Source organism: Eretmochelys imbricata, chromosome 9 (assembly GCF_965152235.1).
Source record: "Eretmochelys imbricata isolate rEreImb1 chromosome 9, rEreImb1.hap1, whole genome shotgun sequence".
Classification (NCBI taxonomy): domain Eukaryota; kingdom Metazoa; phylum Chordata; order Testudines; family Cheloniidae; genus Eretmochelys; species Eretmochelys imbricata.
In genome coordinates, this window is record NC_135580.1 from 58,799,555 (window position 1) to 58,817,871 (window position 18,317).

Genomic DNA, 18,317 nt, shown 5'->3' on the forward strand with positions numbered 1-18,317 from the left:
GAGCATCTGCATTGACAATGTAGCAAACATGACGTGTGCCATCAAAAATTTAAGCGAGGACAACGAAACCATTTCTACCTCTGAGAGCAGGGATGTGGACAGAACTGAAGCTATTTTGCCTGATGAAGGAACTAAAGGAATGGATGAAATCGAGCTCAACATGGTTGCTGCTGCGCAATGGGTTAATGACCCTAGCCTTATACTTCCAACACGGCGTCATGAGGACGACTCAAAAGTCCAACTGATGAGGTGTGGTATTCACACTCCTCAGTTGGCAATCTGGGATGGACTGAACAAAGAACATGCGAAGAAATTTCTGGCAAAAATTCGACAAGTCGTTGTCAAGTATTCAAAGTGTTCTGCTTGATCTACATGTTTAACTCAATCATTGGATACTGTGCCTCGCTGGGGTTCAACATTTGCAATGATTGATCAGCTTCTCGTTTTTCAATCTTACTGTGAACAAGTGGCTGCTGCTGGAACAAGAAAATTCAAGTTAACAAAAGTTGAATGGGACGAAGTGAAGAACCTGCGAGACTTCTTGGCAAAGCCAAACCAAACAATCATGAATCTTCAAGCTGTTGACTTGACAGACTCCAGCGAGAAACTGCTGAACTGGAATTCATTTGCAAATTGGATACTATTAATTTAGGCTTAAATAGAGACTGAGAGTGGCTAAGTCATTATGCAAGGTAGCCTATTTCCCCTTGTTTTTTCCTACCCCCCCCCCCCCCAGACGTTCTGGTTAAACTTGGATTTAAACTTGGAGAGTGGTCAGTTTGGATGAGCTATTGCCAGCAGGAGAGTGTGTTTGTGTGTGTGTGTGTGTTCCGGGGGGGTGAGATAGCCTGGATTTGTGCTGGAAATGGCCCACCTTGATTACCATGCACATTGTAGAGAGAGTGGTCACTTTGGATGAGCTATTACCAGCAGGAGAGTGAGTTTGTGTGGGGGGGGGGGGGGTGGCGGGTGAGAAAACCTGGATTTATGCTGGAAATGGCCCAACTTGATGATCACTTTAGATAAGCTATTACCAGCAGGACAGTGGGGTTGGAGGAGGTATTGTTTCATGGTCTCTGTGTGTATATAATGTCTTCTGCAGTTTCCACGGCATGCATCCGATGAAGTGAGCTGTAGCTCACGAAAGCTCATGCTCAAATAAATTGGTTAGTCTCTAAGGTGCCACAAGTACTCCTTTTCTTTTTGCGAATACAGACTAACACGGCTGTTACTCTGCAAGCTGTTGATGTAACCCTGGAAGTTTTAATGAAGGAATGGCGAAAACTGTCAAAATTCTTGAAAGAAAATGGTGGACAAATTGCAGAAGGAATTCTATCCTACATGCAGAAACACGAAGAGAAGCTTTTTGACAATATTCATTTCCTTGCTGGAGTTTATGTTGACCCATGGTATTGGATTCTTCTTACCTCTAGGGAAATACCAAAGGCAAAGGAAGGGCTCCTTGATATTGCTCGACGACTCGAAAAACAAAATCTATTGCTACATTTGAAGTCGGCACAAGAGGTTGAACAAAACAAAACACAACAAAAGGTGTCATCAACAATCGAATTTGCAGTTTCAGAAAGTTCACATCCTTCAGAAATAGCAGGCTGTTCTCAAACTTCCGTCTCCACTCTGAACTTGTTCGAGCGTCCATCCCAGAGACGTCTTCAACCATCACCGGGAAATGGAGATAGTTCAAGCACCAATTCTTCAGAAGATGACGCCTTTGAAAAGGAATTGGATAAACAAGAAAGACGCCGGCGAGTTTCTGCGATTCATAATTGTAATGAAGCATTATTCAAGAGAAACTTTCGGGAAGATTGTGAGGCGATGGAGTCTATTGGTAGGCTAAAAGTTAAGTCTGTTTTTGAGGCCTTTCATAGCTACCCACACCACACTCAGGCTGCCTGTAGAATTGCTTCGAACATGCCAACTCAAGCTAGTGTAGAGTGACTGTTTTTGGCTTTAAAGTTAATTTTAAATGATTTGCAGCAGGCTATGAATTGATTGATTGCTGCAATAATTTTTTACAGAATGAATTATTAATCATTCTAGTTTGTATCACTGTTGAAGACATTTTAATTGTTTTAAAAGTCTGAATAAAAATAATGTTTTTTCAAAATTACAGTATGCACTTTTTTTATTTAGTTAAAAATTCATTTGAGTAGGAGCGGAGCTGGAGCAGTCACTATTGGTGCTGGAGCGGAACTGGAGTGGAGCAATTCAAAACTTTGATTGCTCCAAATCCCTGCTCACAAGCCACCTTCAGCTCTTCTAAGGGGGCTCATTTAATAACGGGGTCCTGCACCAGGCAAGCAGGGCCCAGAAGACACAGACACCCCCCTGACATTGGGATGGAAGGTGCTGACCCTGAGCCTGGTTTTTGCACCGTCCAGCACGACCTCTTTTAGAATGAAGAGAGTATCTCCAGTCAGAGAACAGCCCACCTCAGGGCTGGACCTCAAGGGATCTGAGTTCAGTCCCTGGTTCAGCCACACAGACTTCCTGAGAGGTCACTTTGCCACTCCGTGCCTCAGTTTCCCACCTGGAACTAGGGGATCATGCACAGCAGTGTTGGGGGGACTCATTAGTGGCTGCCAGGCACTCAGATACTGCAGTGACAGGCCATAGACTGTGCCCCTGCTGCTGGACAAATGCAACCTGAATAGACCCCACCACTTTGGGGCAAAGCTTCCCATCCCCGCCGACCCCTAGGGATGTTGCTGAAGTACCTATGGCCACATGCCCCCTCTGTACCAGAACGTCACACAGCTCCCTTCACTGGGGCACGTTAGGAACACTGGGGAGCCCCACCCCACCCCAGAGCAGTGCAAAGAGGCATCACCCCCGTCCAGGGCTCATGCAGCACAGCAGGAGCCAGGCCAGCGCCACCCCACAGCTCAGAACAGCCTGGGCTTGGGGGGAGCCAGGGCGCCTGCAGGGAATTCTCCCCTGAATACACAGTGCTGTAACAAATGCCCTTTGTTCACCAGCACTAAGCCACGCGCAGCAAGAACAGCCAGGCTCTAGGTAGGGCAGAGGTTTCCTGCACTGACCTTCCACCTCCTGCTCAAGTGCTGCTCCTAGGTCAGAAATAATAATGAGATTTGTCCACAGCACAAAGACAAACAGTTTGAAATGAATGGCAGCCTGTGCACAGGAAACGCCGGGGAAGCTGAATGTCAGGATTGAGGGGCACCAGCAGAGCTGTGTGTGTGGAGAGCCCAGGGCTGGGACAGCAGGGGGCATGGGTCAGGACTGAGAGGCACCGGCAGAACATTGGTAAATAGGCCCAATGGCCTGTGATGGGTTTTAGATGGGGTAAGATCCAAGTTACCTGGGAAAGAATTTTCTGTAGTATCTGGCTGATGAATCTTGCCCATATGCTCAGGGTTTAGCTGATCGCCATATTTGGGGTCGGGAAGGAATTTTCCTCCAGGGCAGATTGGAAGAGGCCCTGGAGGTTTTTCGCCTTCCTCTGTAGCATGGGGCACGGGTCACTTGCTGGAGGATTCTCTGCTCCTTGAGGTCTTTAAACTACAATTTGAGGACTTCAATAGCACAGATATAGGTGTGAGGTTTTTTTTGTAGGAGTGGTGGGTGAAATTCTGTGGCCTGCGTTGTGCAGGAGGTCAGACTAGATGATCATAATGGTCCCTTCTGACCTAAATATCTATGAATCTATGAAACTCATGGGGAAGCCCAAGGCTGGGATAGCAGGGGCTGCAGGTCGGAACTGAGGGGCACCAGCAGAGCTGTCTGTGGGGAGTCACAGGACCAGGACACAGCCTAGACAGGCAGATGTGAGCACGCTGGAGCTTAGAGACTTCTGGGACCGGACTCAAGAGCCCTGCTTCTAACTCGGGTGGGCTGAGGAGACAATCACCGGCCAAGATGATCAGCACAAGCAGCCGACATGCCCGGGATCCTTCTCCAGCAACTATCCTAGAGGGAGCAGCATCTGTGCAGGACGTGCAGCCAGCACATCAGCCCAGAGCCCTGCCCACTCCCACAGGGCCAAGATCCCGGGCCAACTGCCAGCCCATCGCAGCTGCTAGTGCATCCCACAGCAGGAGGGCTCAGGGGAGACATGGAGGATACATCCTGCTCTGGCAGCCAGGAGACCCCAGGGCAACACACCCCACCTGAGCTCAAAGCAGCCCCTCTGAACAAGGCAACAGCTTCCTAGGGGAGGAGATGGGTCCCACTCTCCAGAGTGCAGCCAGGCTAACCCTGTGGCAGGGTGGATGCTGAATTTGGACCTGAGCTGCCTGCAGGCTGGGATCACACATGCACACCCCTCGGCATGCAAACTTCCTTCCTCCCCGAAGGCCTCTGGCTCTCATTACCAGCAAGACGGAGGGAAAGTGTAACCAGAGCCGGAGGCAGCTGGGAGAGGCTCCTCTGGCAGTCAATGCTGATCACTCACCCAGCCAGCGTAGGGGGACATCACACTGGCTCTGGTTAACCGCGCATAGCTAGGGTGCCCGCAGCTGGGTTACAGGCCACAGGGCCACGGCCACGCTGCCAGAGGAGAGGGCCATGGAGCTGGGGGGGACCAGTAATCTCCATCACACCAGAAGTGGGGGCAGGGGGAAGGTGGTGCAGCAGCAACATACTGGCCCAGGAGCCTTGGATCACTCCCATGTGAACATGAGCGGCCTCCTCCCACTAAAGCACTACCAGCATCTGCAGGGGCTCCGAGGAGCTGCCCTGGCCCTCACTACTGCCAGTCACTCCTGTGTTCCCACTGCCCCCTGACTTGGGAACTCAGAGAGAGGGCAATGACCCGCTGTTCAACACAGCCATGGGGAGAGCAGAGGCTGGGCTCCCCCAAGGTGTACCCCTGTCCCGCATACATTTCAGACCTCATAAATGCTGGGGGAAGAAGAATGGCCTGGCTTTGGAAGGACCCTAAGAAACTCCCACTCTTTCCGGCTGCTGCAAGACACCCAGAGTCCTATATCAAGCACATGGCTCCCTATGACCTGCAGGCACCCATGAGATTCGCCCCCAGCCCTGCCCACAGGACCCCTTCGAGTTCTGGGAGCCTCACAGGACGACAAGCCCCTTGGGAACCCAAGCCCCATGCCGCCTGTACCTGCCAGGGCTCTGGCTAGCAACCCTTGGGTCTGCAATACAGAAATGCGAGAACCACAGGGCAGGCCACGTCCTAGCCAATAAGAAAAGGAGGACTTGTGGCACCTTCGAGACTAACCAATTTATTTGAGCATAAGCTTTCGTGAGCTACAGCTCACTTCATCGGATCCATACTGTGGAAAATACAGTGGGGAGATTTTATATACACAGAGAACATGAAACAATGGGTGTTGGGCCATTTCCAGCATAAATCCAGATTAACACCCATTTTTTCATGGTTTGTATGTATAAGAACATCTTCTGTATTTTCCACAGTATGCATCTGATGAAGTGAGCTGTAGCTCACGAAAGCTTATGCTCAAATAAATTGGTTAGTCTCTAAGGTGCCACAAGTACTCCTTTTCTTTTTGCGAATACAGACTAACACGGCTGTTACTCTGATTCCTAGCCAATGAGGCTCTGAAGAAAGGGCCCACAGCCCTGCACCCCGTGGGTCAGGGCTCAGAGCATAGATCTTCTCATTGGTCAAACACTGGAAGCCCAGGTCTGGGGAGCGGACACACGGGATGAAAACCTGGCAGAACCCCAAGCCCGTAGAGCTCACCCTGGGCTCCACACAACATTATTTTTACAGTCTACTTCCAGTCAGAGCTGAACTTCACACTCAATCCAGTTGTTAGCTGCTGGGGACCCCACCTGAGAAAGTCCCCTTTGCAAGGCCGCTGGCAAGAACAGCTGCTGTCGCACCCAGGGCAGTGAACATGGCCAGCGAGACACCAGGGCCAAGGCTGCTGGAGAACAGGCAGCAGCTGCCTGGAGCCCGGGGGCCCATCCATGCCTGCAGGAATGCTGTGCCACCTGGAGGAGTTTAACATGGCCTGTGGCTAATGCACTGTTAACACAGCCCAGCAGCTGGCGTGGAGGGGCCGCACCATGGTCAGCAGGGAGGTTTCTCGCTCCACTTCAGCTCCCAGAGGCAGTGCCAGCGGATGCTTCCCCAGCTAAGTGCAAGATGGAAGCTCTTGCCCTTCCTCGGAACTGTGGGGCTGGCTGGCCCTTGTCCTGTCTCTTTAGGGCAGCTCCCGCAAGGATGAGGGTAAGAGCATCAAGGACACAGCCTAGTGCAGCCCACTGTGAACTAGAATGATATTCAGAACCACTATGGCCCCCTCCCAACCCCAGCCCTGCTCACGGGTCCCAGGCGTTCCAGTGTGTGCCAAAATCCTGCCAGACTGTCCCCTGGCACCACATCGGTCAGCCAACGAGAGAGGGGCAAGCTCCTTCTCTACCCCACACACAGGCCATGGGGACCATGCTGTTAGCCTCAACCTGGGGCAAGAGGAATGGGTAACCCCTTGGGAGAGGCCAGGCCACAGCCTAGCAGATCTCACAGGTAGGAATGTTTTCCTGAGACCCAGACAAACCGTTCCCTTTTTTCAACTTTGTGCCATTCCCCGTCACACCCTCAAGCCCAGACCAGTCACCTACCCTCTTCGGGGATTTCACTTTTCAGATGCTTGTCCACGTTCAGCTTCCTGCCGCGGCCAACCCAGCTTAGGAGGCACTTAGGTAGCTCAGCATCCACGCTGGGGCATTTTCCACCCCCAACTCTCAGATCAACCCCTCTAGCCTCTTCTGTCCCTCTGCTCTCAACTCCCCCTCCCGCATCTTCAGCCCAGACACCCCTGACACATGCATTCTAGACAGCACGGCCACCGCTTGAACCTATCCACCCTGCTCCCTTTCACACCCCTGGGGAACTGTACTTAAACAACCTGACCTGCACTACAGCCTTATGCATTTTTAAATAGTAATAAAGAAAGCTCAAGTGTCAGCCAGCTGGAACGGCTATTAGCAGGTTTGGCTATTTCCATTGCAAGGGTGGAAAGCCAGCCCAGCCCTGAATGGGAAATTAACAGAGTCATGTGTCCACAGCTCCAGAAGCAGCATTTGGGGTTTATTTAACCTCCTTTTCAGCACCCTTTACATAAGTTTCCACTCTGATCAGAGGCAGCTTCTCATTGCAATCCGCATGGAACTAATGGTGAGGAACCACGGGGCCAGATTCCTAAATCTAAACTTTCCTTTAAAAAAAAGAAAGAAAGCTGCTGGCCTGTCTGATAGCCAAAGTCCCATTCCACATGTGAGCTGAGCAGAACCAGATGCAGTGCTATCTTCCTGAGTCTGCAGACACCCCCATTGCTTCTGCAGCACCTCACAGCTTTGCCACATTTGCAGTGATGTTAACAAGATGTTGGTCAGTTTCACAGCTGCTGTTCACAGCCACCTGGGATGATCAATGTTATGCTGAGGCAGCGGATTGTGAAAGGCATAATGGAGTTCATCGATTTGAAGGCCTGAAGGAACCACTGTGATCATCAAGTCTGTGTTTAAGACAAACCAGAAAATTCCCCATCATAATCCCTCTTAAGAAAACACCCAGTCTTGATTTAAAACTTGTCAGGGATGGAGAATCCACCACAGCACTTGGTACATTGTTCCACTAGTTAATCACTTTCACTGTTACAAAATTAGACCTTATTTCCAGTCTGGATTTCTCTAGCTTCAATTTACAGCCATTAGATCATGTTAGACCTTCCTCTGCCAGACTGAAGAGCCCCTTATTAAATATCTGTGCCCCATGTAGGTACCTGTAGACTGTGATCAGCTCCCCCTTAATCTTCTTTGTTAAGCTACATTGATTGAGCTCCTTGCGTCTCTCACTATAAGGCAGGTTTTCTAATCCTTGAATCATTCTCATGGCTCTTCTCTGACCCCCTCTAATTTAACTGGAATTGTGGGCACCAGAAGTGGCCACAGTTCCAGCAGACATTGCACCAGTGCCAAATACAGGGGTGCAATAACGTCCCTGCTCCTAATTGAGATTCCTGTTTATGCATCCAAGGATCACATTAGGCCTTTTGACCACAGCATCACACTGGGAACTCACATTCAGCCAATTATCCACCCCACGCCCACATCTTTTTCAGAATCAAAAGTTAGGCACATGGAGAGGAAGACCCACAATAATGGAGAATGGGGTGAGGGGGTGAGTAACAGAGACCCCTGCTCCCTCCAAGCAGCTAAGATCTAGAGGAGGAAAAGAGAGAGTCCCTTCTCCACTGCAGCACCTAAAGCAGCTCAGCTTCAAACACGGACTAGCCAGAGGTGCTCATCAAAGGACAGAGCTCCCAAGCAACAACCAGAGATCAGTTCCTCATTCCTAGCACTGGTGGCAGGGAGCAGTCCCCATCCACCTCACTGTGGCCTTCTGCATCCGCTCCTGTGCTCTTACCCCTTGCCTCTGCTAAACTGTCCAAGCCCCAGTAGACTGCATGAGACAGCCATTGGCACCCATCTCCATCCCTTCCAATGGCTCGCAGAGGACGGAGAGGAGGGGTTAGTCTCTTTTAGTTCTTCCTCATCCCGTGCCAGACACACACTGCTCCCAGCGCAGGGGAGGGCAGCTGCAGCTTGTTTTAAAATCCATTGCTCACCCAAATTCTGGCCTTGACAGGAGCTCAGACCTGGGTCTTCAAGGCGCCCACCCCACCCCCTGCTCCTTTCTTCCCTCAAAGGAGAAAACACTTTTGGTTCTGATTTTTTTTTGCCTTATTAACAGGGAGCGAAGCGCAGCCTGGTGTCACACGCTGCTCCAGCACATCACTCGGGCTCCTGCCTACTCAACCCCAGGAAACCTTCCACCAACGCCATTATCCCTAGCCCTCCAGCCAGCCCTTCCCGCTCTGCAGAGCCCCTGGCCCAGCTCTCCGGTGCGGGACGAGCTGAGCCAGGGACAGACACGGGGGGTGGCCAGAGGCCAGCCTGCAGTGTGTCCTGGCTAGGGGCTGCCACAGCCAGCCTAGGGGGATGGGAAGCGGCGCACGGCTTCTGAAGGGTGACGAGTCTCTTCCCCACTCCCCCAGAGCACAGACCCAGCGTAGAGGGTCTGCCCGGCCCATCCCCAACGCCGGGGGCTCCTGCCTGCAGTACAGCGCCTCCCCGGGCGCCCGGACTGGGCTGCTCCCTGCGCCGCCAACACTGCAGCGAGTGGGGAGCAGCCTCCAGCCCTTTCCGGGCCGCCCCCAGCCCCGGCTGCATGGAGACCCGCCTCCAGCGCGGAGCGGGCCGGCTCCGCTTCCCTCCTTCCCGGCCTGTCTGATCGCCCCGGGGGCCACGAACGTCCCAAGCCTCCTCCCCTGCGTGTGCGTGTCCCCAGCCCCGGCCAAGCTCCCTGCGCCCTCCTGCCTGGAGCCCGGTCCCGCGCTCCCGGGCCGGCCAGGGCACCCCGCGGCGCCTCCGGCAAACAAAGCGGGGCAGGGGCCGAGGCTCCCGTCGCAACCAGCTTCCAGCCCATCGCGGTGGGACCCCCGGCCCGCTGCCGAGCCGCTTTTCCGCCCCCCGGACAAAAGTTTCCAGCAAGGCGCGGCCCGGCCCCGGCCCCGGCCCCGGCTCCGGCTCCCTCCAGCAGGACGAGGCGGCCCCGGCGCCTCTCGGGCTCAGAGCGCCTCCTGCTGGCCGCGCCCCGGCCGCCTCTTACCTTGGAGACGATGAGGGGCTCCCCGTGCTCCAGCCCCCCCTTGAGGGTGAAGCCCCAGGGCGCGCCCCCCTGCAGCTGCACGTGCACGTACTGGAAGGAGACCAACCGGCTCTCGGTGCGCTCCTCCGGCGGCTCCATGGCCCCTAGCGCCGCGGCCCCCCGCGCCACATCCCCCGGCCAGCTCGGGCTCCCGCGGCAGGAGGAGGAAATGACACGGAGCAGCCAGCAGCGTGACGGAGGCGGGGGCCGAGCGGGGGCTGGGGCAGCCCCGGGGGCCGGCCAATGAGGCGCGGCCGGGGTGGGGCGCGGGGCTGGCTCCGGCCTCAGTGTTACACTCTCCGCTTGCGGGCGTGGGCTGGGGTATGTATTTACATAGGGAGCGTGAGCACACGTGTGCATGTGGCTATATGTACCTGGGTACGTGGGTACCTCCTTATGCACACTGAGGTGTGTGGGTACGGATGTCTAGAGATGTATACTGAAGGATGCATGTGTGTCTGCACATCCTCACGTGTGTTTGTATGTAGGTACCCTTGTGCATGTGTGTGTAAATCAGCCTTGCACAACTCATGAAACATTAACAGCTCAGGTTTCAGAGTGGTACCTTGTTAGTCTGTACCAGCAAAAACAACGAGGAGTCCTTGTGGCACCTTGGAGACTATCAAATTTATTTGGGCATAAGTTTTCGTGAGGTAGAACCCACTTCATCAGATGCATGCAGTGGAAAATACAGTAGCAGGTATATATATCATATTGGTAGATGTGCAGGTGAACGAGCCCCTGATGGTGTGGCTGATGTGGTTAGGTCCTATGATGGTGTCCCTTGACAGCTCAGATGCCTAATCCCTGTGTCCCGCCTTTCTAAGGAGAACTGGTCATAACCAGAAAGCCACTGATATTTTACTCATCCCTCAGAACAATTCCTGTCCCTCTCCAGTGCCCCATGGGTTGCACCCAGCCTTGCAAGGAAAGAGCCTGCTACCCAGTTAGGGACACTTGGCATGTACCTATAATGCTGTGCCCAGGTGATTAGAAGTTTGACAGGTGACTGTGTATACCCCCCTTGGTGATATATGTGTGTGGATATATAGGAATGCCTGTAGGTATGTGCTTGGAAAACCAATCTCTGCTTCGTACACAGTCCAGTCTTCACCTCTGGGAAGCAGGCTCAGTCATTGTTCAGTGACTAGGGCAGGCAGGGGCAGAGGGGACGCAAGAGACCTGGAGGTGGCTAATCCTGGCTCTGCCACTGATTTGCTGTGTGCCCTTGGGTGAGTTATATCACCTCTTTGTGTCCCGGTTTTCTTCCCCACATCTCATTAGATTGCAAACGCTGCGGGGCAGCGCCTGTCCCTGGCCAGGAGTAATGTCCTAGCCCCAGGGAGAGCTTCAGTGAGGCAAGATTCCTCCACATGTGCCTGCAGTGCCTCGCACAATGGAGCCCTCATCCGGATTAGGGTCTAGTCTAAGTGCTACTAGAATGCAAATAATGACTCAGTCCCAGCTGCCTGCACGGTTTTGCAAAGGCATGTTCACTGTCTCGCTCAGAACGTCCTGCGTGCGCATGTCCCAGCTGGTCACGAGCACGGAGTGAAACAGAAACACCTCATCTGCAGGCTGCTATTCTGCAGTGGTATTTTAAACATGGCCCTTACCCAGCATTACAAGATATTTTTAATTGGTGATTTTCAAAAACAAATCCTGATTGGAGAAGGAAATGAACCTGCCCAAAGGGGAGGGGGAGCAGTATAGCCCTAGATCCCCCCAGACTGGCCATGCTGCACCAAACCTCCTTCATGGTCCTCTGATCTTGGGCCAGCCAGTATAAGTTAGCTACTCACATACCCAGCCCCCATTCCCATAGTATCTGAGCCCTCCCTACCACCAAGGATTTAATCTCCCACACCCCTGTGAAGTGAAACAGGGCCATTGTCTCCACTGTACAGCTAGGTGATTTGCCCACAGGCACACAAGGTGCCTGTGGCAGCACGGAGCCGATCCCAGGTCGCTCAACTCACAGACAAGGGCTCTAACCACTGGACCATCCTTCCTCTCTGACATTAGTGCTGCCTCAGGGGCTAATGACCTTATGCTGTTGCCATAGCTACTGGGGCCTGGACTTTCTGCAATTTCTTTTCAATGAAGTTTATGATTTTTGTGAGCTAGGATCAGACGTGCCCCTGAACGAGCCACCCTGAAAATCACTGGGTTGTCCCGCCCGGCTCCCCTTGCAGTTTAACTCCCTGCTGCTGGCTGCACAGTGCTTCACTTCAGCCCTGCCTGGCGTCGCTCTCAGGACACACCAAGCAATTGCCTCATCCCCGGGCCATCAGGGCATCTGGAGCAGACTGAAAACTTTCCACGCTCCCACCCGAGGTGGAGTGAATCCACTTTGCCCTGGGCAACAGACTGCAAAGGAACCAGAGGGGTGAACCACACAGTAGCAAAGCTGCCATGGGCTCTCTGGGGATGTGCTGGCCCCTTCCCTGGGGTGGAGTGGGATGGGGGGGAACCCCTCCAAGCCAGCAATCATCTCACTCTCCCCAGAACACCTGCCGAGCACGGGATCCTAGCACGTGGCTCTGCTTTGGCTTCAGGCCTGAGTGACTGGCAGACAGGAAAGCTCCCACAGTGCCCGTAGCCTTTCCCAAAGGCAGAGGGAGATGAGGGAGCAGGGAAAGTGCGGTAACGTTTTCAAGGTGGCACATTCAGGGGCACATCTGATCTTAACTTCAGTTCAATACCCAGGGGGATCCTGGCACAAGGGAGACATCATCAGCTTGAGCACACTCCATGCCTGCCCCGGAACTATTTACTTCCAGTCCCTCTGAGATGGTTGATCCACCTGCCTGCATCCTTCGTGGTCACGTTAGCAGGGGGTTGGTCAACTGAAAGCCAACAGATCCCTGCCCTTACCTCACTGAGACGCATACCCAGCAGGGGAAGAGCAGCGCTGAGGGGCCAATCATCAATGGTTTGAGCATTGGCCTGCTAAACCCAGGGTTGTGAGTTCAATCCTTGAGGGGGTCATTTAGGGATTGGGGCTGGGGATTGGTCCTGCTTTGAGTAGGGGTTGGACTAGATGATCTCCTGAGGTCCCTTCCAACCCTGCTATTCTATGGGAAGGCCACGGTGGCAGGATGTAGCAGGTGCACATGCACTAGGTGAATTGGGATCAAGCCACATCCTCTAGCTGGCAGACCACACCCCCAGGGCATAGAGTGCCAGCTCACCATGCTGTACACTAGCACAGGAACACAGCCAATGATGTTTTGGACACACTGAAGATCCATCTCCGTCTCTTGGCTCTGACAGTGGCAAATGCTAGGCCCTTAGCAGAAGCTGGAAAAGCCTGTGATCAATCTTCAGGATCAAAATTCCTTCCTGAGCCCATCAGAGGATCAGGGCATGCCCAGCATGAAGATTGAGAGCCTTTGTGATGGTTGTCCCAGTAAAGTGCTGCTCTCATTCACAGGAATATAGGAATTGCCAGACTGGATGAGACCGGAGGGTCATCTGGCCCAGTATCCACAGTGGCTGGTACCAGATGCTTTAGAGCGGAGCAGGGCGGGGAGACATTTTGGCCCGAGGGCCACATCGGGGATAAAAAAGTGTATGGAGGGCCGGGTAGGTAAGGCTGTGCCCCTCTGAACAGCCTGGTCCCTGCCCCCTCCCACTTCCCACCCCCTGACTGTGCTCCTCAGAGCCCCCGACCCATCCAACCCCCATCGCTTGTCCCCTGATCGCCCCCACCCGGGACTCCCCACCCCAACCACCCCCCCGGGACCCCACCCCCTATCCAAACCGCCCCCCCCCCCGCTCCCTGTCCCCTGACTGCCCCGACCCCATCCACCTGCCCGACAGGCCCCACGGGACACCCACGCCTATCCAATCCCCCCCGTTCCCAGTCCCCTAACCACCCCCTCCCGCCCCATCACCTCCGCCCCATCCAACCGCCCCCTGCTCCCTGTCCCCTGACTGTCCCCTGGGACCTGCTGCCCCTTATCCAATCCCTTCCTCCGTGGCCCCTTACAATGCCACTCAAAGCAGCAGGAGCTCGCAGCCCCACCGCCCGGCTGGTGCCAGCCATGCCACCGCGCTGCCCGGCAGGAGCGGCAGACCAGACTGTTGGTGGCATGGTGAGCTGAGGCAGCGGGGGAGGGGCCAGGGGCTAGCCTCGCCAGCCAGGGAGGCTAGGGCCCGACGGTTCCGAGGGCCGGATGTGGCCCGCGTGCCATAGTTTGCCCACCTCTGCTTTAGAGGAAGGTATGAGCCACCTACAGTAGCATATGTGGGCTAATCTGCCCTCCATGTTAGGTATAAGAGCACTGTGGTAGCAGATCTGCCCCTGACAGTAGGTCTCATCCTAGTCTCACAAAGACTGGCTGAAGCCTGAAACATGAAGGTTAATACCAGATCAATGTCTAGGGCCAAATTATCTGCTGGCGTAACGTAATTGAGGTCAATGGAGTTTCACCAGCAAAGGATTTGGACCCTAATCATTCACTGTCTATCTCAGGGGTTGCTCTAGTGCCCATAGCATCTGAACACTGCCCAGGTAAATCCGGTCTGTCTGGCAAGGTCTTGAGTGGAATGTGGTGCTATCCAGCACAGCAGCAGCAGGTTCCACAGGTGAATTCTACCAATATTTCCTCTCTGATTCTAGGATTCCTTTGATTCTAAGCCACTGTCACCTTTTCATTTTGCCAGCTGCCCCTTTGTACATTGTGGGATGGGATAAATAGCAGCACCCAGCTCGCTTTTGCTGTGCCATTTATTAGTGCATATATGGTTCTTTCAGACTTCATTAATAAATAATAATCCTTTGCCTTTCTCTCAGCCCTCCCAACAGAGCATCTCAGAGCACAGCCCAGACATTAGTTCTTTTATCCTCACAGCATCCATATGTGGGAGGTCAGTGTCACTATCCCCATTTTCTAAATGGGGAAACTGAGACACAGAGTTGCACCTCAAGCCACACAATGAGTCAGTAGCAGAGCCAGGGTCCTGCCCCCATCAGTTGCTCTTATTCATTTCCTTTCCAGATTAAATAGGCCAAGCCTTTGAAAACCTCTCCCCATGCAAAAAGGGGCCTAGCCCCGGGTGCTGCCGTTAAGCATATTCATTCCCTTCTCTGGTCCATTTCTGTGTTCACTATCTTAAGGGTAGATGGGTGTGTGTGGATATACAGAGTGCCTCCTGCTGGCTAGTGGGTGCTGCTGTCTCCTCCAGTGCCCCTGGCCAGGTCACTGCATTGTCATTAACACTCAGGCCTGTCTGGGTGGTTCTCATAATCTTGGCCAAACCATGGGGAAATGATGAAACCGTGTTTCTCTTCTGATGCTCCCTGGGCTGACGTGCCAGACATCAGACTGAGGGGGATGCATGTCCATGTGTGGGAAACCACAGGGAAAAACTGATCTGGTCCTGCAATCATGCTGCCTTGGGGTGTCTCGCTATTAGCTCTCGCTAGTTACACAATACCAGGCCTGCTTGGTGCTGGGATGGGAAGCCATGGGGAAAGCCCCAGCTACTGCAGAACATGGTGTGAGTGACTCAGCAGGGGTGCTCCTCCCTCTGAGTCAGGCCTGAACCCACCACCCAGCACAGCGCTGGAAGAGGCTGTCTGTCAGGGGATACCAAAACCATGACCTGTCCACGTATGGTCATTCCAGACCCCAGGATGCTTTTCACAGAGCGACCTGCCAGCCCAGGTCTCCTGGCCCGTCTGATTATTCCCTACAACTCCTACAGTTGCACCGAGACACAGATTCTTTATCCCAGTCCTGCATGGTGTTGCCATCAGACGGCTAATGCCTTTCACATGAACATGGCCCCTAGGAGAGGGGCCCCAGCCAGCCAGCAGTATATGGGGTTAACTCCCAGCAGGGGATTCAGAGACCCAGCAGGGAGGGGCCCCCCATGCTGACCCGGTCAGGTGCAGCTGGGCCTGCTAAACTCAGGCCCTGGGCCATGCTCGTGAGAGGAGCGGGAGGGGTGTTCTCCACAGCTGAGTATTTACCCGCAGGGAGGCCAAGGACAATTCTTATCTTGTGACAGGGAGTTTGGGGGTGTAGGTCCGGCTCCTGTGCATGCCCTGTCTCTGCTCTCCTGGGCCTCCCTGACAGTTTTGCTAGCCCAGTGGAGTAGAGGGGTCATGGCTGTGGAGGGAGAGGCCACAACTCTCAGGCAACAGGGGCCAGTCCCACTGATGAGCAGGGCAAAGGCCTGGACCTGGATCCGGCACACTGTGGTACCTGGGGGACATCTGATGAGCTGCTGCAAGTTGTCCCATCTGGAGCTTGTTCAGGCTACAGTGTTTACGTCCTCAGAGTGACAAGCTGCTGCCCAGACACCACAGTGAGGATTTCACAGACAGACCAGCTACTGCAGTTGTTGCTTTGCCCTGTTGGATGCTGTTTGTTTGGAGGGTACGGATGGCAAAGCTGCAGGACAGGGATGAGGCCAGAGATTCTGCTGCTTTGTGTCCTCTGGCTGGAGGAGGATGCTGTACAGAAACCAGAAGCTGCCAGAGGGTCATTCTGCTTCGTGTCGACCACTGACCTCTGGGCCAGTCAGGCCCTGCCACCGCAGGCTTCTGTCTGTTCAAACGAGTGCCTCACATGTCTTCTGGGCATGGGAGTGGAGGCCTGCTGAGCACAGGGACCTGGAGGAGGGCTGTGCTGTTTCAGTGACTTGGCCTCCCTTACTGTCTTCAGAGTAACAGCCGTGTTAGTCTGTATTCGCAAAAAGAAAAGGAGTACTTGTGGCACCTTAGAGACTAGCCAATTTATTTAAGCATAAACTTTCTTGAGCTTCAGCTCACTTCATCGGATGCATACTGTCTTGTGAGCCTCCTGTCCTCCCGTCCAGTTCCCCACCTCCAACCCTCCCCAATTCCTCCTGCTCCCACTGCTTTTTTAAAATAACCTGTCTACAGCCTCCAGCATGTCATGGGCGTCTCTGTGCTGTGACAGCTGGCATCTTGCTGGAGGCAACACTCGCTCCAACTCCAAAAACACAGGCCCCAGCCCCTCGAGTCTGAGCAGTATCTCCTTCGGTGTTAACAGGATAGGGCCTATGACACACAGCTGGGCAGTTCCACATACACAATGGCCAGTGCAATGCAGTGGTAGCATGCACAGAAGTTGCAGCTGGGTCAGAGGTTCAATAATTCTCTGGGAGTGTGGGGCAGAGACAGGTGCACAGAGCCACTGCATCATGCCAAGTACCATACAGCAGCCATGAGGTCCAGCTCCAATCTCACATCCACGTCATGGCCACCTTGGGACAGGAGGAAACTGCGGCTTTTTAGATCGCTGCATTCGTGTCCCAGACGCCCCGTGTCCTGCAGTGTGATCAGCCCAGCTCAGCAAAGGCTGTGGCCAGTGAATGAGGAACTTAACACAGCTCCCTCAGGTGATGACAGCCCACTGCAGGGCCCTTCCCACCCCACCCACAGACACTGCAAGCCCTCATCTGATTAGCTCAACCATCAAAGCAAACCTCATCCAGCTCTTGGAGCAAGGGAGGTGTCAGTGCCCTGCAGCAGGTTCTGATCTCTGTTCAGGAATAAAGGTGACTTTGTTTCAGGACCTAGCCCTCCAAGGAACAATCCTGACTTCAGTGCAGCTTGCTAGCTCAGGCCCAGAACTCCTTATGTGAAGGTCCTGAACCTTTTCACCCTCCACCAACTCTGCTCTTGGCTGACTCTGCCTCCTAGTCCTTTGATTGCTTTGCCCCAGGACGGGCTTGAACCAAGGGCCAGAGATTAAAGGTTAGTTCTTTGTGCACAGCGCTTTGAAACCCAGGGGATTGTGGCAGTTCTCAGAGTCTCAGTGTTGAAACCAACTGTCTTCCAGCTGGTAAAGGCTACATCTGCAGCTGCATATACAAAGGGCCGACGGGTTCCTCTCCCCTCACTCGCAGAGACAACATTGTGCTCCCAGCGCTTTTGAAGACGACTGGAGTCACAAGGCATCTCGCTTCTATGCATCACCAGCAGCCTGCAGCCCAGGATCTCAAGGCATCTTAGCCAAGCTCTGATGTGCCAGGTGGACAAATGCACATCAGCAGCGATCGCACCCGCATCAGTCCCTGCATCTCTACTGCCCATGTCTGTATAATGGTCTGGGAGCTATCTTAGGAGGTTCCCCGTTCAAATCCATCCATGGCAAGGAACGTCACATCCTGCGGAACACTGATTAGAAGGCTGGAGGGCCTGATTGATGGGAAATATCAAACTAATCACACTGGCCAGTTGTAACCAAGTGGAACTGCCCAGACTTGTAGGCATCTGCAAGCTCCAGTCAACACATCCTGTAGCAGCAATCCATGAAGATCTGTATGCTAAGGCCAGGGAGATGTCCATCCAGGGTATATTGGATGGATGAGCGACACTGGCCCAGAGTATCCCTGTGCCACTCCACAGCCTGATGAGCTCGCTGGGACGACATCTGCTCTTGTTGCTCTGAAATGGCATTGTGGCATGTGAAGTGCCAACCCGAAGAAGGAATTCTGGAAAGGGCACACCATGCAGTCTAGAATGGTGCAGAGCCGGGAGTGGGGCAGACTGCAACCGTTCCATCAGGCAGGGGGTGGCCATTGTGTTCCATCTCGCAGCTGCATGGCCTGGGGGATCACTTGACTGCGTCCCTGACCCCGTCTCCACCAT

The 18,317-nt window shown here is 53.8% G+C and overlaps 1 protein-coding gene across 1 annotated transcript in view; it reads right to left on the reverse strand.

Annotated features, from left to right (window-relative positions):
- Window positions 1-9,799, reverse strand: part of SHROOM4 (shroom family member 4) — a 55,603-nt gene extending 45,804 nt beyond the window's left edge. Inside the window, exon 1 of the mRNA XM_077826672.1 lies at window positions 9,644-9,799. Coding sequence (XP_077682798.1) covers window positions 9,644-9,781 — 138 coding nt within the window. The 5' untranslated portion in view covers window positions 9,782-9,799. The remainder of the gene's footprint in view (window positions 1-9,643) is intronic.
- Window positions 9,800-18,317: the final 8,518 nt, after the last annotated feature.